The sequence below is a fragment of the Cynocephalus volans genome, chromosome 13, assembly GCF_027409185.1.
Source record: "Cynocephalus volans isolate mCynVol1 chromosome 13, mCynVol1.pri, whole genome shotgun sequence".
Classification (NCBI taxonomy): Eukaryota; Metazoa; Chordata; class Mammalia; order Dermoptera; family Cynocephalidae; genus Cynocephalus; species Cynocephalus volans.
Window position 1 is genome coordinate 91,418,393 of NC_084472.1, and position 27,110 is coordinate 91,445,502.

The window sequence follows — 27,110 nt, forward strand, 5'->3', positions numbered from 1 at the left end:
TAGAGAACAGGGATGCTGCTAAACATCCTACAATGCACAGGACAGCCCCCTACAACCAAAAATTATCTGGCCTAAAATGTCAATATTGCTGAAGCTGATCGATTGCTCTAGGATAGATTGTTTCTCTTGCTTTTCTTTGGACCTTTTTAGAATGGATCTCTCTCTGTACACACACACCCACAGAGCTACAACCACAACTCCACAATATCCCATAGTTTTATATCACTTATTGAAATCTTTTTCAGGAATCCAGCAGCTCTCTATAGCCTTTGCGGATAGAACAAGGCAGTGTGAGGGTCCCCAGGTCAGATCCACACATGAACCCTCCACTCCTTTTCTATGTCATAAACAGGAATCCACAGTTTATTTTCCTAGTCATAGAACTAAATTTATTTTCCCCAAATGAACTATTACACCTTACCCAAAACAAAGCTGACTTGCTACTTAACCACTTTCTCAAATTCTTCTTCCTCTAGGTTTTCAATCAGTGCAGCATTTCATAGACCAGAACTACTTAGTGCGATCTACAAACCAGGGGATTATGCAAGCATGTCTTTCTCCACATCATTAACAGTAAACGCTTCCTCCATGGTCTTCATTTCTTTCCTTTAATACATTTTCCAAAAATTCATGACAATCTTTTCTGAGGCCAGACCAGTTTGCTTTTCATTAAGTTCGCCTGGCTCTGCATCCAGGCCCTGAGGCAGTGCCTCAGTCTGCAGCAGGGAGGAGGCCCAGGCTTTCTCTAGGCCCTGAAGCGCTGAGTTGAACCCTGGCCCATGAATGGGGTCCTGTTGCCTCTGCCAGGCTGCTCAGACACTAATTTCCGGCCTGTCTATGTTTATAAGAGTCAACGATCCCAGATTCTCTCTCACTGTGTTTTAGGCAATCAACAGAATGCCAAGATCCTTTCTCACCCTACCTGTGCATCACCACCACCTTCCAAAACTATGACTGACTGCGTGGCCTGACATAGGAGAGTGCGGCAACCTCTGGCAACCGTCTTCATCCCCATCTGTCAGACTTTCCTATGTGCGTACTAATAAAGCAGCTGGCCTACTTACCATATTTTATATTCATTCACCTATACACATTTCTCTCTTATATTGCATCATGATATTCATTTTGCCAATAAAGCTTCAAATATGCAAGACCTCAGATGGAGGAATGAATACATTTTATCTGCACTGAAGCAGGCTGGCAGTGTTAGGACACACTACTTTCTGCACAACTTGTTTCCTGACCTCCAGCCACACTGGTCTCCTCCTTGCTCCTTGATCAGAAGAGCACATCATCTCAGGGCCCTCTCCAGAAAAGCCTTCCCCAGCTATTCTCATTGATTCTCCACTCATTCATCCGTCCATTCAGGTTTTACCCAAACGCCCCTGCTTTGAAAGAGTGATGGTGAGGCCATCCTTGACCTCACTATTCAGGATGGCTATTTCTGACCCTTTACCCTGGTTTTTCTTTATAGCATGTATTACAACCTTGCTCTTTATCAGCCATGTAAAATTCAGAAACATTATTATCTGGAGTATCCTGACTTTAATAAAGACAGCTTTGAGCTTGTCACTGATAATAAGGTTAAAGAGAAACCCAGCTAGTGATTTAATATATGGATCCCACATACCTACATATATTAAGGCAGAAATCATCAGATTTGCAGATGGGAAAGCAACATTATATTTTAAGTGAGGGCTGTTTATGTGAACACTGAGGGCTGCTGACTGGCATGTGTTCCTGCCTGATCTATTAAGTACATTCACCAAACACTGAAATACAAATAGAGCATTTGCAAATGAATTAACAAGGCAGTGGTAGAAGTTTGTACCACGTTAGGGGCTTATTCATTCACTTTGGCTGAAATATTAGTGATTTCTAAATAATCTTAAATTGTTCTCTGTATTTGAATAGGACAATTCTAACTGCCTTCTATTTCCAGGTATTATAACGATTTTTGAAATAGTAGTCTCAAAATCTACTTTTTAAAAAAAAACAAAAAGAAGAAAACACCATATAGCCCAGAGTATGGCACTGATGTTTCTCTAGCACCTAATTCAATTGTTATTGAAAATATCTTTTAATTAATCCTGTTTTCCCTAAAGACTCCTAATCAGACCAAACCTTTTGCTCAATAAATTGCTGCTAATTAAACATGCAGTGTCATGGACTGAATTTGTAACTAGTCTTTTGAACTTTATTAAGTATAATTAGACACAAATTAGAAGCAGGTGATTATGAATAAACTATTAAAGGGAAGGCAGTAGAAACATTTTATAGCCCAGGCTATTCAGATGTACATATATACAAATTCTACTGCATTTTAATGGCAGTGGTTTCCTATAAAGAAATTATTTAGCACAATTTTTATACTACCAAAACTGAAAAAATATCTTCTTACAAGTCCCAATTCTACATCAGAATAGGTCATTGGTATTATCTATTCTTTGAGGGAGACAGAGTTCCATTCTTAGAATACCAAATTACTAATCCTATCAGTCATCATAAGCATTTAAAGAATGTACATGCCTTTACTCAGACACCAACAATCATATTTTAACCACCCAGTTGTTGAAAATTATGTGAAAGCTAAGGGAAAGTTTAACATTTTCTCCTACATAAACTCAGTCAGTCTGTCTATGACAAAATTACTTTATTGAAGTGCTCAGGCATGCACAAACGGAATGCACTGTTTTTCTAACTGCTAAATTTCTGAACCAGTGGAAAAAAACTTCATCTTTATTCAAAGCACTAACCACACTACAATACACTTTAACACTGCAATCACAGGCAGCATATGAGATCTTATTTGTGAGTAATGAACTCAATTTGGTTGTTTTAAGGAAAACAAATGAAATTTCAAATATATTAAGAAATAAAAATAGTTTAAACATACAAAACACATCAGTATTTTTTTAGTTACTCTCCATTTACTCAGGTGTTTTTTCTTATTAAATTTTGATATGATCTATAGTTCATCTACACCTCTACCAATTGTAATGCCTAGAAGAGATATTTCTAGGTGTGTAGAGCTATGAATTAAAAAAAAAAAAAAGCCAAGTTAAATGGAATCTCTCAATTCTCTAAAATCATTACAAAGACAAGAATAAGAGACTATATTACATATACTAACACTTGCACTGAGGAAGATGGAAAAATGTAAACTGCTGTCTCAACATTTAATCACTTACGTATACTGTCTGACATCAGTACGGAAAGTCCCAAAGCAAAGTGATTTCTGATTGTATAAATCATATGTTCCAAAGCAGATCCCTGCTTCAATCAGGGCAGAATTGTTTTACAAGATGTATATCTGTGGACCAATGGTAATACCTACTTATCAAGTACATGTATAAACTCTCCTAACATGGCACCTGGCACATAAATCAGGCTTAATTTAATCCGTCCATGGAAGGAAAAAATGAATGAGTGAATGGCAGCACAAAACAGAACGGAGAACAAAAAGATTCTGCTTTGCCATGACTGCTTCTTGGTGAACTCCTGCTTGTTATCACCAGCAGCACTCTGGATCCCTTGTACTATCATATCTAGAAGAAATTTCCAGGCCTACAGCTTCCTTGCCCTTGTAGCTTCACGCCCAACTCTGGCAGGCCCCTTAGCCTCTTCAACATTTTTTCTAGTCCCAGTCCCAACTCTGGGGCCTACTGCAACAACTCATGCCATGAATGAAACTCAACTGTTAGAGGTACATGGGGGTGAAAGTGGCAAAAACAAAAAACAAAACATAAAAAACCTGGAAGGGGTGAAAGGAGCACAACCCCCTCCTTCTGAGACTTGACCCAATTAGAATCGGAAGACCTAGTTTTGTCATGGAATTTCCTGTTCTGTCCAAGAGAAAATACTCTCTGACTAAAAATTACTAGGCCAGCATTTCCCTAAGTATGTTTCATAGTTAACTGATATTATTTATGGAAGGAAATGATTGTGTGGTTAAAATAATTTTGGAAATACTGAATTGGTCAAATAAAGTTTTCTTTACTGTAGGATTTCTCAGAGCCTTGAATTATGCTAATATTGTGAATCCCCAAGAATCTTACCCAAACTTAGTTAGGACTCTATCTTTGCTCTCTGATGGATTAAAAGCTAAAAAAATAAATTAAAAAAAAAATTTTAAAAATGTCACTTTCTCTTAATATGTAAAACGGCAGCTAGAGATCAAATGAAGCAATTTTTGCAGTGATAAAGAAATGATACACTGTCTTCAATGCCTAGAACTGATTTTAGAAAAGAAATATACTTTAACAAGTGCAAAGTTAAAACTCTGTTGACTGCTCCAAAAATACCTGATTCAATTGAGTACAGCACTTCAGCATTTTTTCCTTTGTCCTTGTCCAGAGCTGTAACCTGCAACACAACTGAGCCGACAGCTGCTGATTCATAAACCCGCCCTTCATAGGAGGAACTGGTGAACCACGGGGCATGGTCATTTGTGTCGCTGACGTTAACAACAATCCTTGCAAAGTTGCGTTTAACAGGGACATCTTGATCCCGTACCTAAAAGAATCAACACATTATCAGTCCTGTTGGGGTTTTCCTTATAAGTAACTAAAAATCACTCTTGAACACATGAAACCTTTCAGGAATCAAATGTGGCAGAAGGACAAGCAGAATGCCATACCATTACTGTAAGAACATGCTGGTGAATGGCTTCATGATCAAGTTTTTCAGAAGTATAGAGAGAGCCAGTTGCAGGATCAAGACGAAATTTCTTGAGACTCAATGGATCTATACTACTCTGCAGAGTGTAGATTAGTTTGTTTTTCTCATCCTTATCCATAGCACTGATTTGCAAAATTTCTGTTTCTGGAGCTGTGTCTTCAGGAATAACAACTTCATATTTTGATGTAGAAAACTGAGGACGATGGTCATTTGTATCTATTACTTTGATGAATACCTGTAATGAATGAAAAAATGACTCACATAATATTCCTAACTATGATGTTTTCATACTTAATCAGGAAAAAAAAATCTATGTAAATGTACCGATATTTTAGCAAAATAAAGTACAAATAATGAGAAGTAAAAACAACAAAAATCTAGAATCAAAAATATCTAAACAATTTTCTCATTGATATATTATCTAAATATGAGGAAGACAACAAAGACCTTTCTAAATTTTTGAAACTAACTTGGAGACAAGTAACATCTCTTTCTCAAATGTAGACTTAATTTTTCGTAGGTCTTCATAGAGGAGATACCTGTAGATTATTCATGTAAAGATAACAGAGAATTTAGTTTATCAGGATTTACAGAAGACTAATTTCCTGTATCAGATTTCAATCTGTAACTATCAACCTATTGAGGGGAGTGTGAGAGATGGTTATACTATCTAAATTTCTCATTCTAATCTTTGAAAACCCAAATTCTTAATAATAGGTTTTTTAACATATAAAAAGGAAAATTAGAAATATATTTTAGAATGTTTTTGTGATCACAAAACCTGTGTATAAGTGGCAAATATGTTTATTTCCTAAAAGCAACTGAAATAGATTTAAAAGATAAACCGTCTTAAATATGTCAACATAAAATGAAAAATTTACATAAAAAAGCAGATGTTAAAAAACTCAAAAAAAAAAAAACAAAACAAAACAAGAAACAAGAAACATCTACTTTGACAATAACAGGATTAATTTTCAGAATGAAAAGACATATATGGATAAGGCGTGGTGGAAATCACTACCGACTTCAAAAGATAGTTTACAATTTATGAACAAGAAACCTGAGCTTCATTGGCTCATACAGAACAAAGGGATTTGCTAGTCCAAGTGACACAGGAGGCCAAAGTCCCACAAATCACAGGTAAAGTTGTTAACCACACTAGTACAAGGCTTTACCAGTGTTCTCATAAAAGACTGAAACATGATAGATTTGCAACATTGAATTTTATATGAATACTAAATGCATTCACCAAACCACGAAAAGGTTTTATGTGAAAGTTATGAAAACATTTAAAACTACAGATGTCTCACCGTTAAGGGTCAATTATGATCCAGAAGGGATGGCCATCAAGGTAATTTCTATAAATTAAATCATTATATATTCATTTCCACTAAAATTTAAAAATTATTTTTCCCATGATGAGTATTGGGCAGAGAAGTTTAATTCTGCTCCAAGATCAACTAATCACTATTAAGGAGAAACAGCTGAAAGTAAAAACAACCCTTTTTGATGAGGGAATTTGACTGAAACATATTTATTGGGCACTTACATGTTCAGCACTTGCCTACACAGCACTGAGGGTGCACAGTAAGTGTGCAACAGTCCCTGCCCTTATGAAGGTTTCAGCCTCAACAGGCCGTGTCTTGTACATACAAAGCCTAGGGTATGTCTCTTCTATTACCAAATAAGTTTTTAAGTGTCCAGAGAGTGGCGTGGACATTCAGAAAGCTCTTAAGAAGGAGGTAATTCCTTGCTTGAGTAGGTTTTAGGTTGGTAGGTAAATGTTAATTGGGAAGAGCTCTGTCAAAGACATGAAGGCAAGAAGTGGAATTGAACATCTATCTTTTAGAGACTGGAGAGAAGGACCTGGAACTAAGGGCTAATACAGTAAAGGAGCGGGAGGTAGGTGGAATCAAATATGCAGAGCCTTGACATCTGAGATGAAGCTGGAGAACTACACATCCTGTAGGAGGGTACTTCAAAAAGTTCTTGGAAAGAAACGTATTATTTTTTAATTCTATTTTTTCCAAGAACTTTTTGAAGTACCCTGTACACTCTGAACCTTTTAAACAGAGGAGATTCACTTTTTCCTCCTCTTCTCAGTCAGGCTGGCCATTCTGGCAGCAGGCAGTACAAGATGAATTGCAGGGACACAGAATAGAGATAGGAAGGTGAAGTGAGTGTCAGGTAGGGGGACAAGAGCCCAAACCAGTGTTGATGTGCAAGTGCGAACACTTTCTGAGTGTTTACTGGTGACAGGCTCTAAAAGATGTAAGAGCACGCACACTGCCTGTCATCTCACTTAACCCTCCTAAGAACGCTACGAGCATGATTATTACTACCCCCATTTTCCAGACAAGAAAATGGAAGCAGAGAGCATTATAGCTGCCCATGGAGAGGAGCAAGAGGCAGAACTGAAATTCAAACCAAGCTGACTGTCTCAGAGTACATAATGTTGATGCTTGAGAGAAAATGTAAGAAAATGTGAAAGTGAAGCTGTTTCGAAGAAAGACAAAAATGTTAACTGGACTTGGTAAGTTACCTGGAGATACAAGATAAAGCAAAGTGATGTGAATTAACACTGGTCAGTACCCTAAGCAGAAAATGGAAGGACAGGAAAGCAAGGAGAAGAGCTGGGTCAGCAGAGCACTGGCAATGCTTTTACAACCCTCCCACTGCCCACCTCAGCTGCAGATGTACCCTGCTTGACCTACAATGCTCTCCTGCACCTTTGCCGATCTGGCATCTGTGGCTACTGACCTGCATGTACAAACCCTGCTCTGTTGGGCTTTTGGATTTTACCTTCAAACCTGAATCTACCCTGCTGTGTTCCAGGGCCTTATCAATCCAGTTCTGATGTCTGTGTTCTTCACGTGACACCAGCTGCTCAGCTCCCAATATTCCTATCTCTCTGTTCTCAGCCCCAGACTGGAAACCTAACCTTAATTACTGATTGTTCCCTTTGTCCCACACCTTAACGGGTCAACCTGGGCTCTGTAACTATTCTCTTACATTCTGACGACCTCTCCCTGACAGCAATTCATTAGGATATTACCAAAATCTTCTGAAAATGACCAGTTACAGAAGCAGAAATGAAACACTAAAATTACAGATATTGTGTCCCTGAAAAAAAAACAAAACTAGAATATATTTCCTGGGTTTTACAGAAATGCTAGTCAATGTACATCATATTTCATACTAAGCCTTTAACTGTACTAACAAAAAATACAATTTTGGGGAAAGACGTGCATTGCTAATTATTGGTTTATGTAGTAAATGATAAATGCTGCAGGCTGATGCATCATTCTTAGCATTGAGAATGCTTGGCCACTCCCACTACTTATTAAGTTCCTTTTGCTAGATTTCTGGTTAGTTCATTATATAAACTGGTCCACAGTTATACTGTTTAAACTTCTCTCAGAATTACTTTTTTAAGATTTATTACAATTCTTGATGTTTTTATCCTCACTTTCATGCTCTAAAGTTTAACTTCAAGGGCTTATTTTTAAAGAGCAAGAAAATGAATTGATTATGCTTGTCTCTAGAATGAGAACAACTACTGACAAAATTAAAATTTTAATGCTATACTGGAACTTTTACATAACAATCTTGAAATGACCCCCAAAGCTTATATTATAGCACATATATATCAATTTTACATACATTAAAAATAACACATTAAAGGAATAAAATATTTTCACAATTGGCTTTAAATTATCCACTTGCTTATTAATTAAAAAGATACCATAAACTGTAATTTTATTCTTTAATACAACTAAATCATTTAGCAGATGATCTGTCTCATTTAAGATTTAAAATAGTATAATCTGAAGCTAGAAAATTGCAATTCAGAAGGATTTTATTCTCTAACATTTAACTTCTTCCTTTTTCTTGTAGGACATAACAGATTATACATAAACTATAAGCGTCTACCATGCTAATTTAACCTCCAAGAGGGCAGTTTTTTTGCCTGTTGTTTTCTACTATTCAGTTTCCAAAATGGATACCTGACATGTAACAAGTGTTTAAAAACTATTTGTTAAATAAATGAATGAATGACTCTCTGCCTCCTTCTGAAACCTCATGATGATTATTCATCCAGCAATGTTCCGTCTGCTCAAACAGCCCACACTGAGAGTCAAAGAGAATTAATAAGAAAATAGAGAATTTAAATTTAATTTATAGGGTTTTAACATGTAAGTTAGAAATCCCAGTAATCTGACCATCTCTTAATCATTAGATAGGAACAAATAAATGTGTTAAAGAAATTACTAGAACAATTTTATCAAGGACTTCCAGGAAGATGGTGGACTAGAGGTGCACAGGGTACATTCCTCCCATAGAAAAAGATTGAAATAGGCCCATTGCCATCACTGCCACAGCTGCAGTCACCGGAACCTACTGTGCTGTCCCAGAACCATTGCCCATTGCACAGCACCAGTCCTGCAGGTGGCCCATAGCTGCAGTGGCAGACTCTGCACGTGGCAAAGAGGCAGCTGCAACCACCACCACCACTGCTGCTGCTGCGAGTTAATCCCACTGCCACCAAGGATACTGCAGACACAAGGGAGAAAGTTGTAGCCACCAGTGCTGCTGCTGCCCTCCACGAGGTAGCCCTGCTGCTGCCAAGGACACTGCAGACATGAGGAGGTAGCTGCAGCAGCTGATGATGCTGCCAGCCCCACAAGGTAACCCTGCTGCTGCTGGGAACATCGCATACACAAGGGAGGCAGGTGCAGCCATTGGCACTGCTGCTATCCCCATGAAGTAACCCCAGTGTCACTGCAGACATGGCAGACACAAGGGAGATAGAGGCAGATGTAACTGCTGGTGCCACTACTGCTCCCAGGAGGTAAGCCTGCTGCCACCAAGTACACTTCAGATGCCAGGGAGGCAGTTGCAGCCACCGATGCTGTTGCTGCAGCAAGGTAACCCCACTGGCACTGCAGACACTGTTGCTGTACGGGCCACCACTGCGGACACCAAAATCAAGCAGGTGGCTGCTGCAACTGCTAATGCAGCAGTCACTGCCACTGCCAGTGCCATCGGGCAGCCACCATTGTTGTGTGAGCAGCACACTGCCACTAGAGCCACCACTGCCATGCAGGCAGTCCGCTGAAGCCACTACCATAATCACTGCAACCAAAAGGGCAGCCTGCTACCACAGCAACATCCACTGCCGCTACACATCAGACCACCAGCCACTAGACTGAAATGACACAATGAGGGTCACCAGTGGAGTCCCAGGAAGGAGAATAATAGAAGCAACTACTCTACCAGATGACCAGACATCAACACATATACACTAGAAATATGAAGAAACAAGAAAATATGAGTCCACCAAAAGAATATAATAACTCTCAAAAACCAGACCCCATAGAGCAGGAAACTCTTGAAATGACTGAAAAGGAGTTCTGAGTAAAAATCTTAAGAAAACTCAATGAGAAACAAGACACAGTTAGATGATACAATGAACTTAGCAAAACTAACCAGGGTATAAAGGAGGAAACTTACAAAGAGATTAATACTTTAAATAAGAATGCAACAAAACTAGTGGAACTGAAGGAGTCATTCAACAAAATAAAAAACACAACTGAGAGCTTAAGCAGTAGTGCAGAGCAAGCAGAATAAAGAATTTGTGATTTCTAAGACAGTCTCTTCAAAATAACTCAGGCAGACAGAAAAAAAGGAAAAAGGATTTTGGAAAATGAAGAAAATCTAAGAGAGACAGCAGATACCATTAAGTGCACAAATATCCAAACCATGGGTATTTTGGAAGAAGAAGAAAAAGAAAAAGGCATTGAGAACATATTCAATGAAATAATAGTGGAAAACTCCCCAGATATAGGGAGAGACAAGGACCTACAGATTCGGGAGGCTCAAATATCCCTAAACAGATTCAATCCAAAAAGGTCCTCTCTGAGGAGCATGACAGTCAAACAGGCAACTCAAAGACCTAGAAAAAATCCTAAAAACAGCAAGAGAAAAATGTCAAATCCCCATCAGAATACCAGCAGACTTCTCAAAAGAAACTCTACAGCCAGAAGAAAAGTGGATGATATATTCAAACAAATAAAAGGAAAAAACTGCCAGCCAAGAATATTATACCAAGCAAAGCTATCCTTCAGAAATGAAGGAGAAATAGTGTATTAACCAGACAAACAAAAACTGTGGGAGTTCACCACTACATGACCAACCCCACACGTAATCCCCAAGGGAGTCTTGCATCTTGAATCCAAAAATGATAATCACTACCATGATTACACAAGAAAGAACAAAACCCACTTGGTAGAACAAACATGCAAACAAGAAAGAGGAAGAAACTGTATCTTACCACCTCTGCAAACCAAAAACCATCAAAGACAAATAAAAGGGAAAGAAAAAATATCTAAAACATCGAAATGAAAATCAATAAAATGCCAGAAATAAGACAATACCTTTCAGTAACAACCCTAAGTATAATTCCCCACTTAAAGATTAAATTCCCCACTTAAAAGACGCAGACTGGCTTAGTGGATTAAAAAGCTAGACCCAACTACATGATGTCTACAATAGACTCATCTCATCTGCAAAGACGCATATGGACTAAGAGGGAAGGGATGGAAAAAGAAATACCACATAAATGGAAATAAAAAATGAGCAAGAGTAGTCATTCTTAAATCAGATAAAACAGACTTTAAACTCAAAACTATAAAAAGACACAAAGAAGGCCACTATGTAATAATAAAAGGATCTATCAAGCAAGAAGACATACAATCATAAATATATATACACCCAACAGTGGAGCATCTAGATACATAAAGCAAACACTATTAGACCTAAAGAAAGAGACAGATCCAAACACAGTAGTAGTTGGGGACCTGAACACTCCTCTCTCAACATTGGAAAGATCATCTAGGCAACAAATCAACAGAGAAACACAAGATATAAGCCACATTTTAGAACAATTGGACTTGGCAGATATTGACAGAAAATTTCATCCAACAACCACAGAATATACATTCTTCTCATCAGCACATGGAACATTCTTTAGAATGCTGAGTCACAAATCAAGCCTCAACAAATTAAAATAAACCTGAAATCATTTAAGTATCTTCTCAGACCACAACAGATTAAAACAGAAATGAACAACAAGAGAAAACCAGTAAACTTTACAAAGCACATGGAAATTAGACAACATGCTCCTGAACAATATATGGGCCCAAGAAGAAATTAAACAGGAAATCCAAAGATTTCTTGAAACTAATGAAAATAAAGACATATCATACCAAAATCTACAGGAGGCTCCAAAAGCAGTTCTAAGAGGGAAGTTTATTGCAAAAAATGCTTACATCAAAAGAAAAGAAAGACTTCAAATAAACAACCTAATGCTACACATCAAAGAACTAGAAAAACAAGAACAATCCAATCCCAAAATTGGCAGATGGAAAGAAATAACTAAGATCAGAGCAGAACTAAATGAAATAGAGACCCCAAAGATGATAAAAAAGATCAATGAATAACATAGTAGGTTTTTTGAGACGATAAACAAAATACACAAACCATTAACTAGGCTAACTTAAAAAAGAAGATAGAAGACCAAAATAAAAATTCAAAATGAAAAAGGAGACACTACAACTGAAGCCACAGAAATACAAATCATTACAGAGTATTATAAACAACTATATGCTAACAAATTTGAAAACCTAGAGGAAACGGCTAAGTTTCTCGTCACATACAAACTACCAAGACTGAACCAAAAAGAAATAGAAAACGTGAACAGACCAATAACAAGCAATGAGACTGAAGAAGTAATCAGCAGTCTCCCATCAAAGAAAAGCCCAGGATCACTTTACTGCTGAATTTTACCAAACCTTTAAAGAAGAATTAATATCAATTCTCTTCAAACTATTCTAAAAAATTAAAAGAGGCCATTCTCCCAAACTCATTCTATGAAGCAAGCATGACTCTGATACCCATACCAGACAAGGATACAACAAAAAAAGAAAACGATAGGCCAATATCTTTGATGTACATAGACACAAAAGCCCTCAATAAAATATTAGCAGAAGGCAGCAACCTATCCAAAAAATTATACACCACAATCAAGTGGGATTCATCCCAGAGATGCAAGGATGGTTCTACATATGCAAGTCAATAAATGTGATATACCACATCAACAAAAATCAAGGACAAAAAGCATATGATTATCTCAATAGACATGTAAAAAGCATTTGACAAAATTCAACAAAGCTTCATAAAGACTCTCAGCAAATTAGGTATAGAAGGAAAGTAACTCAACACAATAAAAGCCATATATGACAACCCTACCACCAATATCACCCTGAATGGGGAAAAGCTGAAAGTTTTTCCTTTAAGAACAGGAACAGGACAAGGATTCCTAATCTCAACACTCCTATATAAAACAGTATTGGAAGTAGCAGCTGGAGCAATCAGGCAAGAGAAAGAAATAAAGGGCATTCAGGTTGGAAAAGATGAGTCAAATTGTCCCTCTTGGCAGATGACATGATCCTATACATAGAAAAACCTAAAGACATTAGAAATCAAAATGCAAAAATCAGTAGCATTTTATACTCCAATAATGAACTAGCAGAAAAAGAAATCAAGAAAGCTAGCTCATTTACAACAGTCACCAAAAAAACAAAACACCCAGGAACAAATTAAACAAGGAGATGAAAGATCTCTACATATCACTACTAAGAACTACATATCACTGCTGAAATAAATTAAAGAGGGCACAGAAGATGGAAAGACATTCCATGAATAAACACTGGTACTACCCAAAGTGATCCACAGATTCAATGCAATCTCCATCAAAATACTAATGACATTCTTCACAGAAATAGAAAAAAAAAAAATCCTAAAATTCATATGGAAAAAAAAAAAGCTGGAGGCTTAACACTGACTTCAAATTATACTGCAAAGCTACAGTAACCAAAACAGCATGGTACTGGCATAAAAAGGGACACTCAGACCAATGGAACAGAATAGAGAACCCATAAATCAACCTACAAACTTACAGTCAACTGAGCTTTGACAAAGGCACCAAGAACATACACTGGGGCAAAGACTGCCTCTTCAATAATTGGTGCCAGGAAAACTTGACACCCACAAGTAGAAGAATGAAACTAGATCTATACCTCCTGCCATATACCAAAATCAACTCCAAATGGATTAAAGATTTACATATAAGACCTGAAACTATAAAACTACCAAAAGAAAACATAGGGGAAACACTTCAGGACATATGACTGGGCAAAGACTTTATGAATATTAGCCCCAAAGCATGGGCAACAAAAAGAAAAATAAATAGAATTTTACAAACTAAAAAGCTTCTGCACAGCAAAAGAAACAATTAACAGAGTGAAAAGACAACCTAAAAGTGGGAGATAATATTTGCAACTATGCATCCGACAAAGGATTCATATCCAGAATATATAAGGAACTCAATGGTAAAAAAACAAATATCCAATTAAAAAATGGTCAAAGGAGTTGAATAGGCACTTCTCAAAGGAATATATACAAATGGACAACAGACACATGAAAAAATACTCAACATCACTCAGCATCAGGCAAATGCAATCAAAACCACAGTGAGACATCACCTCACCCCATTTAGACTGTCTGTTACCAACAGGACAGAGAATTAACAAATGTCGGTGAGGATGTGGAGAAAGGAGAACCCTCCTTCACTGTTGGTGGGACTGTAAATAGGAAAACAGTATGGAGGTTCCTCAACTACAGAGAGAACTGCCATATGATACAGCAATTCCACCGCTGGGTGTATAACCAAAGGAATGAAGATCACCATGTTGAAGGGATACCTGAACCTCTATGCTTCCTATAGCTCTATTTATAATAGCCAAGAGTTGCAACCAACCTAAATGTCTATTGTTGGACAACTGGATAAGAAAAAGTGGTATATTTACACAATGGAATATTACTGTGCCATGAAAAAGAATGAAATACTGCCTTTCGCAGAAACATGTCTAGAAAAAATTATATTAAGTGAAATAAGCCAGGCACAGAAAAATATCACATACCCTCACTCACTAAGTGGGAGCTAAAAAGTAAACATATAAATTTTTAAAAAGGAAGATACAACAATCACCATAATATGTTTAACTTTCAAAAGGAAACAACAGAATTGAGGTTACCAGAGATAGGAAAGGGGGAGGGGGAGGGGGCTTAAGGGAAGAATTGGTAAAGAGCTATGAAAAATTATTACAGTGTATAATGTCGAACATACTAATTATCCTGATTTGAGCATCATATATTGCATACAGATATTGATATTCCACTCTGTACCCCACAGGTACATACAATCAAGTACGTTACAATAAATAAAATTTCTTTTTAAAAAGGCAATTAAAAACTTCCTAAGAAGCAAAAAAACCAAAAAACAAACAACAAACAAAAAACCCCCAATTTTATCAGTCATTTTTCACTGCCCCAGTTAAGGTAGCCAAGGAGGAAAAAATATTTTAAAAAATGATTTAAAAGATTAATTAATCACGTTAACCAGCTTTATTGAAAATGACTTACACAATTCATCCTCAACAGTGATTGATTCACTTTACATTACTATAGTTCAAAAATAAATATAAAATTAGAAGATTGTGGTAGCATAATAACATGGTTTTGTTTTGTTTTTGTCTTCGAAGACTTCTGTCAAAATTTTTAAAACTGCTTAATTATATGTAAAACCTAAATCAGGATTTACAGTTAATTCCACCCCCCCCGCCCCCTGCCAAATCCTCAGTGTAATATGCGTATAAGATATATCAAAATACTGACTTTTAATTTTAGAACTTATCATATTGTCTGTGGACCCTTAAATCAGAATGCTACCTCAGTCCTCAGACAAATACATCATTAGCAATTCCCTTACCTGAGTAAGAATGGTGGTGCTTCCATCTGTAGCCTCCACTGTGAGGTTATAGTTTGATTTCTGCTCTGCATCAAGAGGTTTGGCGACAATGATGGTTCCAGTGCCCTTGTCCACATCAAAGTGACTGTCATAGTTGCCACCTAGTTTAAATTAGAACAAATAAAAATAAAAACAGATCACAGGATGGAAATACGTCATTTTTTTTGTGACTTTCTAATACTTAATGGCAGTGAAAAAAACACTTCTAATATAGTGATCAAAATGATACCAAGAAACAAGCATTCTGAAAGAGCGGCCAGTTAGAAAAACAATACTAAGGCAAAACTGAACCCTAATTGTCAAGAAAACTACTAATTGAGAGGAAGCAAGAAAGAAATAGAAAACAGAAAAACATTGCTAATATTGCCAATCTGTTCATTTCAATTTGCTTTTTCAGGGGTTCTGAATATCTCTTCAATTTATATCTCAGTAGCTACATGAAACATCATTGGCCACTTAAAAGTTTAAATTTCAAATTTCAAAAAAATTTTCAAAAAATTTCTGCAATAGTTTCAGCATATTGCCCTCATAAAATAACTATCAAAAATAACTGTTAACAGAAAAAAAGTGGTAGTTAACTTAGACTATTCCTAACTACCATACATTATTTGAAAAGATTTTTTCCCATTCCTGTCAAATACAAAGGTTTAATGAAGCCAAAGTTTCTGTCCTACTAATATTATCCAAATGTATCCTCAATTATATTCTAGATAAAACTCTCTTTTCAAATCCATTGAGTTTGAGATACTTAAATCAATGAAATGAAATGGAATGAAAATAAAGTGTTAATGTTATGATGAAGTTTTCTACTACTAAATCTAACCAAAAAGTAAAACAACACACACATACAAAGTTTTAAGTCAAACCTAAAACTACAGATTTAGGGATGAATTAAAAGTTGACATGTTTGCAATTGGAATGAATGACACCATGTGCACACTGAAAAGAAACAGCAATGAAAGTAGTCACTGGAAATAAAAAAGTTCTAAAAAAAAATCAATGCTTTCATTTTAGATCTCATAATCTGAAGCAAATTATGTGATCTCAGCAGATACCTTCTGCTGTACAGTTCAGGTCACAAGTCATCTGAAAGATGTAAAAAACTTCTCTAGCAAGTGCATCTCCTGGCACAGCCAAAAAGAAGCAAGCAAGCATGAAAAGCAAGCACAGAACAAGAACAATCAATGAAACCAGTTCTAAACACAGTAGGTATTAAACAGCAAAGTCAGATACTGCACAACAGCAGCCTGTCAATCTGGAAATGTGATAAAAGTTAACAGAAAGCAAGCATTTTTGATTATAGTAGGTTATGAAAATAATCTTTTTTTTCTTAAAACTAAGCTGTAATGGTTTCATAGGTGTTGATGACATCAACAATTTCATACAATGACCACAACAGGGGAAAACAGCCCAACCGTCTAAGTGTGAAAGTTCAAGAGGTAAAGCCTGGACCACACATCCACCCTGCGATCCCTGCTGTGGCCTGTCAGCTTCAGCCTTCTGAAAGAGCATTTGGGGGTAACATGGCTCAAGGGTGGAAGAGGCAAAAAGGATATGCAGTTCCAGCTAGAAATGAATCACAAGACATACTTCTGATCATAAATATCTTTGTAATTAAAATATTGTGAAGAAACAGAATGAAAAACGTCTAAGATATCAAAGTGTAATGTGGATTTTTTAAAGTATGTTGACTAGAGTATAGTAGTTCCCCCTTATCTATGGCTTGGCTTTCCATTGTTTCAGAAATTACTAAATTTTGTGGTTTCTGAAAATATTAAATGGAAAATTCCAGAAAGAAAGAATTCATATGTTTTAAATTGTGCACTGTTCTGAGTAGCATGATGAAATCTTTCTCCGTCTCACTCTGTCTCGCCTGGGACATGAATTATCCCTCTGTCCAATATACCCATGCTATCTATGGTCTGAACTTATCAGTCACTTAGTAGTTGTCTTGGTTATCAAATCAACTGTCATGGCATTGCAGTGCTTATGTTCAAGTCACCCTTATGAAGGAATTTCAAAAAGTTCACGGAAAAATGGAATTAAAAGATAATACGATTCTGTCCATGAACTATTTGAAGACCCGTTGTGTTTTACTTAATAATGGACCCATAGTGCAAGAGCAGTGGTGCCGATAATTCGAATATGACAAAGAGAAACTGTAAAGTGCTTTCTTTAATGAGAAGGTAGAAGTTCTTAATAAGGGAAGGAAAAAAATATGGTATATGCTGAGGTTGCTAAGATCCATGGTAACAATGAATGCTCTATCTGTGAAATTGTGAAGAAGGAAAACGAAATTCATGCTAGTTTTCGTGTCACACCTCAAACAGCAAAAGTTATAGGCACAGTGCATGATAAGTGCTTTGTTAAGATGGAAAAGGCATTAAATTTGAATGTGGAAGACATGAAGAAAAACATGTTCCAACTGACAGCAATGGGATTTGGTACTATCCACAGTTTCCAGGCATCCATCCACTGTAGGTTATGGAATGTATACCCCACCGATAAGGGGGGATTGTTGTATTACATTCTATGTCTGAGCTAAATTAAATGACATTAAAAAATGATTTCAGCATATAAATTTTATTATAGGTTGAATAATCTAATGGATCCTTCTTCTTATTGAAAATTAGGTAAATAAACTGAGAAATCATAGCTGGCACTATAATTTTTAAGTTATACAAATCACAATTTTGTAAGCCTATTCTCTATAAAATAATGAAATGTGACAGACACGTAAATGTTCCAACCATATTCATTAAAAATAATAATGTGCCATGTTTTATATCAGTTATTAAAAATTCAGACGTTGCATTTTTGAAACAAAATATGTAGGTTTCTCTGTAACTCCTTGATGCATTTTTAAAAAAACCATATTTTTCTATTATGAGTTGGTGGATATAGAGTACCTATTTTAAACAAGTTTAATATATGTTGTATATTGTGAAAATTTTTGCAATCCAAATATTACAATTCAAAGCAAATTCTCTACCTATAGGCCCTACTTACAATTTTAAATTCTGACATGTACACAAAACCCAGAAAATCATATGCAGGTTCTCTTCAGTGTAACCTATACAAGAACAATGAAATCTATGAGGAATGCTTACCAATGATGTCAAACCAAAGAGGGGTACCAGGAGGCTCAACAGATATCACTCCAATCATGTGAGCAACTGGATCGCTTTCCATTACAGTAAAGGTAAAAGATGATTCTTCAAATGCGATGGGCTCTGGGGATGGTTTGGGTTTGGAGATCCATTCAATATGGAGTCTAGTAGTTGATGACTTTTGAGGACGACCATTATCAACTGCCTTAATCTATAAAATATGGGCAGAGGATATATAAAAACAGCAATCAGAAATTACATTCCCATAACTGAAGCACAGATTGGCTCAGTTTAATGCTGAACCAATTTCAAACATTTAATATTTGTATCTGAATATGCCATGTGTTTAACGCTTGATAACGACGTCATGACCATGCTCAACGTAAATGATAAGCAACTAGAGTGACAGATGAAAAGAAAAAAACAAAACCATTCTCCTCAAACATTTTCAAGCATTGCCTAATTGTTAGGCCACAAACACTGAAGACATTTCACATTTACTGAACAGAAATAATGTTACAAGAGAAGAAACACAGGACTAGGTTCACAGTCAAAGCACATAAAAAAATTCCAAGACTATGATCTTAACTCACAGAAAGAATATCATATTCTCCAGCTCCAGAAAACTTTTTGGAAGAAACCACTCCAGTTTTTGGTTCTATAAAAAATTTGCCATGCTCGTTCCCATCTTCGATGCTGTAGGAGATTTCTGCGTTGGGACCTTCATCTTTGTCTGTAGCTATAACTCGATACAGAGGCTCTCGTCTGGCATTTCTTTCTCGTTCTGGTTTTTCCCGCTCTGGGAGTCTGATTTTGTAGAACTTTTGCAGGAACTGAGGTTTGTTGTCATTTTCATCAAGGATTTTTACAATGACTCTTGCAATGGTTGATTTGGGAGGACTACCATTGTCTGTCACAGTAACCTGTTTTTTAAAAGTAACAGATAAACAAATGTTTTTAAGAAACACTATACAAAAAGCAAATGCCTTCTTCCTAATGATAATCAGCATTTGCGTAAACCTCTACAGTTCACACGGCACTACGATGCATACCATCTCTTCTCATTGTGACAACCACCCCGTAACGGGGGAAGGCAGGTAAACTTCTCACGCTTTCATAGACAGGGACTCTGGGAGCTGGGCAAGAGCTGAGAAGCAGACAGCTGTTAGCTCTCACTCTTTCCTTACCATGCGGTCTCTCCTCCTTGTACTACCACACCTGTAAAGTGAACTTCGCCATTTGTTTAAGCTACCAAAAACTTAATATTTTTAGGCCATGGAAGACAAGTGACAATTTTGCTTTAAATATTTAGCGAATACTCTTAAAATATATATACACTCTATATACTTAATAAAATCTCCATATACTGCATTTAAAAACTATAATTTTTAAGATTCATCAATAAAATATGCTAAATCATCATTTTTAAAATAAATGTCAAGTAGAACAACTTTTAATACTAGTAATCATTTTATTTGTGTTTGGCTGTTTTCTTGTACAGATTTTTTAATGCTTAGGAGGGTGGACATAAAAATTTAAATTTAAGACCAACTTATTAAATAAGATTTTCAGTAAAAGGAATGTAAATAACATCCATTTTAAGTAAATCATGTATTCAGTTTTGGAATAAATATCAGAGGTTCTTGAGGAATGCAATAGTGACTGTTTCTATACACACAAGAGACATTTCACCTTTAAATCAAATGCTCACGTTTACATCAATGTGTACATTAAAAGTAACAACCTTAGTAACAGTTATTCTTTCCTCATCAACACTCCCACCCCCTTCCAAATTAATTACCGAAATACTAAAAACATTAAAGTAGACTGAAGTTTTCCATGAAGCAATTTTCTTTTTGAAGCCTGGTAGTTGTAAATCCTATTATTTATAAAAGTATGAATGCACCCTGATGGCACTTGTCAACAGTATTTAAGTAGCTGCTTTACTTTACATGATTTACCTTCTAAGCTTTTCAGAATAAATGAAATAAAAATTACTATTTTAATTTTAACTTCTCAAAACATTTCCTCTTGGTCAGGTTTCATATGACCTTGAGAAAAAAAAAAATGAAAGTGAAGTACAATCAAGATTATGCTTTTTAGTATCCATCACCAAACTGTTCCTAAGTTTGGGTTCAATAAACAGTAGCCAATCACAGCTTTTAACATGTGATGAAAAAGAAAACTCTCTCTTTAAGACAGCCAAATCAATGCCAGCACTGGCTCTTAAATATATCATCACAGACTACAGAAAAATGTACAAGATATATAAACAAACTATTATAAAACCTTATTTCCCATCTGTTTATTTTCTTCAGTAACCATATTCTTCCCTTCTGTTAATCCCCGTGGTGACTGAATGAAAATTCAAAACTCTGCTCTTTCATAAAGAAATGAATTCAAGAAAACTGCACAACTTGTGATCTAAAAGCTCAGATGTAACATATGAGGAAATTACTAATAGGGAGGGCATGGTGGCTGTGAAACCACCTTCTTTAGATGGGACATTCAACTCATGTACACACACACTCCACAGCTATTAAAAAACAAAACAAAACAAACAAACAAAAAACCTAAGTGCTTTACTGACAAAGTTAGGAATTTCGACCCAGGATGAAATAAAATTAAGCAGACAGCATTATGAACAGCAATAATATAAAAAAAGGATTGAAAAAAAATTAAGGTTTAGAATTTTCTAGATTATTCATAATGTTAGAATGGAAAATGTGCACAGGTAACTCAAAATTAAACAAAAGCATGTACTTTTCCAGGTCTGGCTCTAATAATCAACACTTGCCTTCAACATGGGATAGAGAAACATCAACAAAGTCAGTTGGTTTGTTCTGCTCCATTTTCCCTCTCCAAAGGCTGCCTTTTCTCTTGGACTCTTCCTAGTTTGCAGGCAGTGTCACCCAGAAATCTCATCAGGCCTGACCTCCACTTTACATTCTACTTTCCTCCTCCTACAGACTACTTAGCCCTTTTCTGCAAAGTACTTACTACCAAGCAGAAACATGGTGAACAATAAATAAGAAGCTGTAGTTTTTTGTTTTTCTAAGGATTAGAAGGCATTTTAAATTAACCATGAGAATAAGAAGGCTTCAGTTTAGAAGAGGACATTTTAGAAGAGCACGTCAGACCTCAATCTACTTTCACTTTAGAAATTTTTAAAAATCACAAACTTCATAGTTTAAAATGTAAAAATAATACAATTGTTTAAAAGAGGAAAAAAATGGAAACAAGCTAACTATAGTTAAATAAAGGTTGAACAAGACTCATATGTACCAGTATAAATATATCTCAAAAAGTGATACAGGAAAAAGAGGTAGAAGGTAGACAGAAAAATATCACGTATAGAAATGAAAATGAAATCTAAATAATATTTACAGTTGTATATGCTCTATGTGTGCGTGTATGCATGCATACTATACAAAAACTAGAATGAAACTTATGACAGTGGTCGTGTATTCTGGGGATGGAATGAGGCAGGCAGAAGGGACATGAGCTACATTCATGTTTTATTTTCCCTTTTATTAATTACTAGAAGCTAACACAACAAAATATTAACAGTTATAAATATTGGCTAATGAGAATAAGATTGTTCTTTCCCATGATATTTATAATTACAGATATTTAAAAGATAATTAAAACGCTTACTTCTAATATGTGTTCATCTTGCTGTTCTCGGTCTAGTTTCCTTGATGTAGTTGTGATGAGACCTGTAAAATGATAAAAGTTTATTACTCCTCGCAAAATACAGACAATTACAAGATATTGTCATCAAAACCATACTCTTGTTAACTTCTCCAGCGATAAGTGAGAATTGAAAGAAATGACTTCTATATCAGAAAGGACCACTGGAAAACATAAAATTGACTATAATCTATTACCTTTGAATCATCTATTCTCAAAAACGAAGAAATGTTATAAAAACTAATGTAATTTTCCTGGTAATATTGCTCAGTCCTTTACTTTCCAATAAAAGAAGAAAGTAAGTGACTCTCAAAGAAATTACATTTTCTTCATTTCATTAATTTTTCTATTAAACTAGAATATGTATAAGTTTCAACCTCTCCTTAGAACTTTAGTAACTGTCTGCTAAACTGTCAATGTATGTTATAACCTAGAAGACCATTCAAATTGATAAAATGTATTCTTGTACTTTACCAAAAATACAAACAAACAAAATTCCCTTAACCACTAAAATATCTTCTGCAATCTGTGTTGTCACTGGACACGTGCATGTTGAATGGCCTGTCCACATCAGAAGTGAAGATCAGGTAAAGCCTATGTGGCAGGATGACTCCTAGTTAGGGTGAAACATTCTCTTGCCCAGCATTCCGGTTTTTTTTGAAAACACTTCAAATCTTCAAATCATATTTAAGAATAAATTTTATTACTCTAATTTATTTACTCCTGCAATCCTGACTAATTTCACAGAACTACCAATTAAAGGCTATTCGAAATGTTTCTCTAAATTTGTAAATGAAAGGTTTGTGTTTCCATTTAATTCAAAGCTTTGTTTTTCTTAAATAGTTATTGAGAATCTAAACCAGCATTATCTTCCCCACAATTCCAGGAAGCAGTGCTTTACTTTTAACAGGAGCAATAAAAGATTATACAGTAGCTAGATACTGAGATTTTTCCCAAACCATACTTATAAATTAAAAAGGACTCAAGAAAAATGCTCCAGACCTCTTAATGGCCTGAGAATGCTGCTTAAATGTGCCAGGAGCTTGATGTTCATTCATCAAAAACCTTTTAAGTTAATCCCTTTTTTCTTATCAAAATTTACCACCCTCTCCTGACTGAAGTTTTAAGTAATTTAAGAATGACAAGAAATCACTAATCACTTGATTAGTCCCATCTAATTGTTCTAAGGTGCCCATCAAAAAGTTGTTACCAATGGCAACAGCACATGGAACAGCTTGGCATGTTCACAACAAAATAATGTTGTCTATATAGCACTTAATCATTCACCAACAGCATTGCACAAATATCTATTAACACATAAAATTTCCCATTTTACAATTTACTTATGGCACACCAGAGGTAACAGAAGATGTGCCTACATTCATACTACCAAGCCCATATAAAGCCAAAAAGCAACCTGACCATCTCCTTCCTAGGTCTGGAATTATTTGCATGTTCTATATGCTTTAAATTAATTCTCCTCTGTTAACTCAGAACACCATTCAAGTGCAATGAATTGTAATCCTCCTTTCTTATCCATGTTGCCTGACTACTATTCACTCCTTCACCTCTCAGTATAAACTGAAATGAGTTTAAACTCATTTGATGCCTTCTCTGACAGGTCTAGCCTGGGGTCCTGCTGCTGCATTTTCCAAGCCCCTTTATTTCCTCTATCATAACATCACTGCACAGTATTACAGTTACTCATTCAGAAGTCTTTTCTATATTGCATAGCCCATTAGGACAGAGACTTTGTCTTTCTCCTACAGCTTGCTATTACCCTCAAAAAATACTTAAACACGTGAATTTCTTAAAACTATAAAAGAATCAAAATATGTATTAGAGTAAGAGATATATACAAACTACTCTAAACCTGGAAATGATACAAATTTACGGCTTGTATATGAGCTAACTGAGACCATTTAATGTAAATGATGGGCCTACAAAAAAATAAAGAAAATGGTGGGCCAATCTTAAGCCTAAGAAACAACCTGCTGGAAGACAAATCTCAGTGTCCCAGAAGCCCAAGGCAGAGAATTTGAAGGAGGAAGTTTCTCCTCCATGTATATTTCAGAGAAGCTTGGAAGAGAAAAAAGTGAGAGCCAAGGAGACAGGAAGTAGGCCAGGAAAAGCATTTCTTTTATGAAGAGGAGATCATTTAGCATGTTAAAATAGAGTATATATAATAAATGACTGGAAACAAGAGAGAAGATGAAGATCTAGACCTCACCTAACAAATAAGTAGCTACGAGCCTCACGAGGCTATTGAAATTTAAATTAAATTAATTAAAATTTAATAGAATTTAAATTTTTAATTTGACCACACTAGCCACATTTCAAGTGGCCACCAAGGCAGATGTAGAATATCCTCGTCATGGCAGCACTGATCTAGACATGAAATACAATTCACAAATCAAGATCCTGTAAGAAACCTTGCAAGTTTGGTTTACTGTTCTGTGGAAAACATGTGAGATATTTCAGACTGATAAAAAACATTTTCTTTCTAGATTCACAATGCCCCTACCAAAAAGAATCCTATCAAAGGTGTCACGGTGCTTCTCCTGAGTGCCACCACCAGGGGGGACAGGCTGGAATGTACACTTTATGGGGGTGGCATGAAGCAGTGTACCCCCTCTTGAAAGGGTAAAGTTAGTGCTTCTCATGGAATTTTCATACAAAAGGAACCCTGAAGAGAAAATAAAATGTCCGAATGAAGTAGGAAAATACTAGGAAAACTGTGGCTGTCCCCCCCTCCCCCCGACCGGTAAGGGGATCGTAACCCTTGGCTTGGTGTTGTTAGCACCATGCTCAGCCAGTGAGCACACCGGCCATCCCTATATGGGATCCGAACCCGCAGCATCGGTGCTGCATCGCACTCTCCCGAGTGAGCCACGGGGCCAGCCCATGGCTGCTTTTTAGAGGTACTCACTGAGAGCTTAATCAACACCCTCGGAATGCTATCCGAGTATGCCATACTCCAGCCACAGCAAGCCAGCTGTAGAATTTATTCTGTGTTTACACTCATTCTTGCCTCTGTGCTTTTGCACATCTCATTCCTGCTAACCCTTCCCCCTTGTTCACTTGACAAACACCTACTTCAAAACTGAATCCTAAGTATCCTTTCTCCATATACCCATTACATGTAATTAGCCTTATAAGTATTAAGTGTCCTAATAAGTATATACATTTCTTTCATTTTAAACATTTGTGCTCACCTGCAATATTTTTTGCTAAACCCCAGAAAGATATATACTTAATAGAAACAGTACAGAATTTTTAGAGCTGGAGAGAAACCTTTAGGATTATCAAGTTCAGTTGCCTGTGCCAAAGAGAAGTTAAATTTTTCCAAGGTCACCAGTAAGTCGATAACAAAGCCAGGATTAGAATTAAATTCTCCTCAGGCTCAGATGAAAGTTTTTTTTTCCCCCTCTCCATCACACCAAATTGCATAACTCACTGCATTATGGTATTTCAACTCTCCATAAACTCAGAACTGTGGTTTCTATAAAGGATAAGAAAAAACAGCAATATTTAATCATTATTCATTTAATAGGTGCAAAAAAGCAAATAAGAAAATAAAATAGAGTGGGCAAGAGCAGAAAAATGTGTATGCAATTGCTTTCCTTTGTAACTTGGTGTTTTATCTTCCTTTTCTGTGGGCACCATTACATTAAAAATAGAAATGAAAGGACAAAAACTAGAAATGTTTCTCTCCTTGATCCAGAAAAACACTGCATTCTATATACCAATACTATTGTAAATGTGGATGAGCTGAGATAGCAGAGACAGTATCTTTTCACCAATTAGCAGTTATAAATTTACCCCATAAATGTAGGTGCAACTAAGAAAACAACCTTTACTACATTTGATGAACATCATTAAAAAACTATTCATTCAATGCCATTTTAGATATTCAGAGAATTCATTCAAGAGAGGGAAAATGTTAGAGTAGCTATAATATAATGCTTTGATATAAAATTTTATTCTTTGACACTTCTAGTAAATCAATACCAAAAACCATCTCCAAACTTTTCCAAATTCAAGAGATAAAATGGACTTCACAAAGTAGATAGCACATAAAAGTGAACACTAAGGGACTAGTAGATGAAGATAATAATGCAAGGCAGTCCATATAGGTGGAGCTATACATATATTCATTCAACTATTTTGTACTGTCCACTCAGAAGTGGAGAGAGCCTAGCCTGTTAGCTCAGTTGGTTAGAGCATGGTGTCGGTAACACCGAAGTCAGGGATTTGGATCCCCATACTGGCCAGCCACCAAAAAAAGAAAAATAAAAAAGTGGAGATGATTAAGACACCTTGTTTTCAAGAAACAAGGATGAAGGCTAGAAGTTGGCAAAGACTACATATGAGAAACAGTAAGACAGACTAGAATGTAGAATACATATGGAAAACGGAGAGGAAAGCTGGGGCTCATGCTGAGGGTTCTATATTCCAAGAAAATTTGAACTTGGTTATTATGAGACACATGTAGTCTATTCATCCTTGATGCTCCAGCAGACAACCAACCAACCATCCAACTGCTTAAATTACTTATTAAAGCCTAAATCATCTCCCAGAATCTACAACTGCTGACAAGATCACTAAATCTTGATAGAACATAAGTTAAATGAAATAGTCTTTCCAACTTACATAAAAGGAAGTAAGAATCTAAATGGCTATATAAATTTCCATTT

General features: G+C 36.0%; 1 protein-coding gene across 1 annotated transcript in view; it reads right to left on the reverse strand.

Moving 5' to 3' along the window:
- Window positions 1-27,110, reverse strand: part of FAT1 (FAT atypical cadherin 1) — a 114,087-nt gene that overhangs the window by 32,616 nt on the left and 54,361 nt on the right. The window contains exons 3-8 of the mRNA XM_063077103.1: window positions 22,378-22,439; window positions 19,314-19,643; window positions 18,721-18,931; window positions 15,572-15,711; window positions 4,640-4,915; window positions 4,305-4,515 (exon numbers count right to left, since the gene is read on the reverse strand). Of these exons, the coding sequence (XP_062933173.1) occupies window positions 4,305-4,515; window positions 4,640-4,915; window positions 15,572-15,711; window positions 18,721-18,931; window positions 19,314-19,643; window positions 22,378-22,439 (1,230 nt within the window). The remainder of the gene's footprint in view (window positions 1-4,304; window positions 4,516-4,639; window positions 4,916-15,571; window positions 15,712-18,720; window positions 18,932-19,313; window positions 19,644-22,377; window positions 22,440-27,110) is intronic.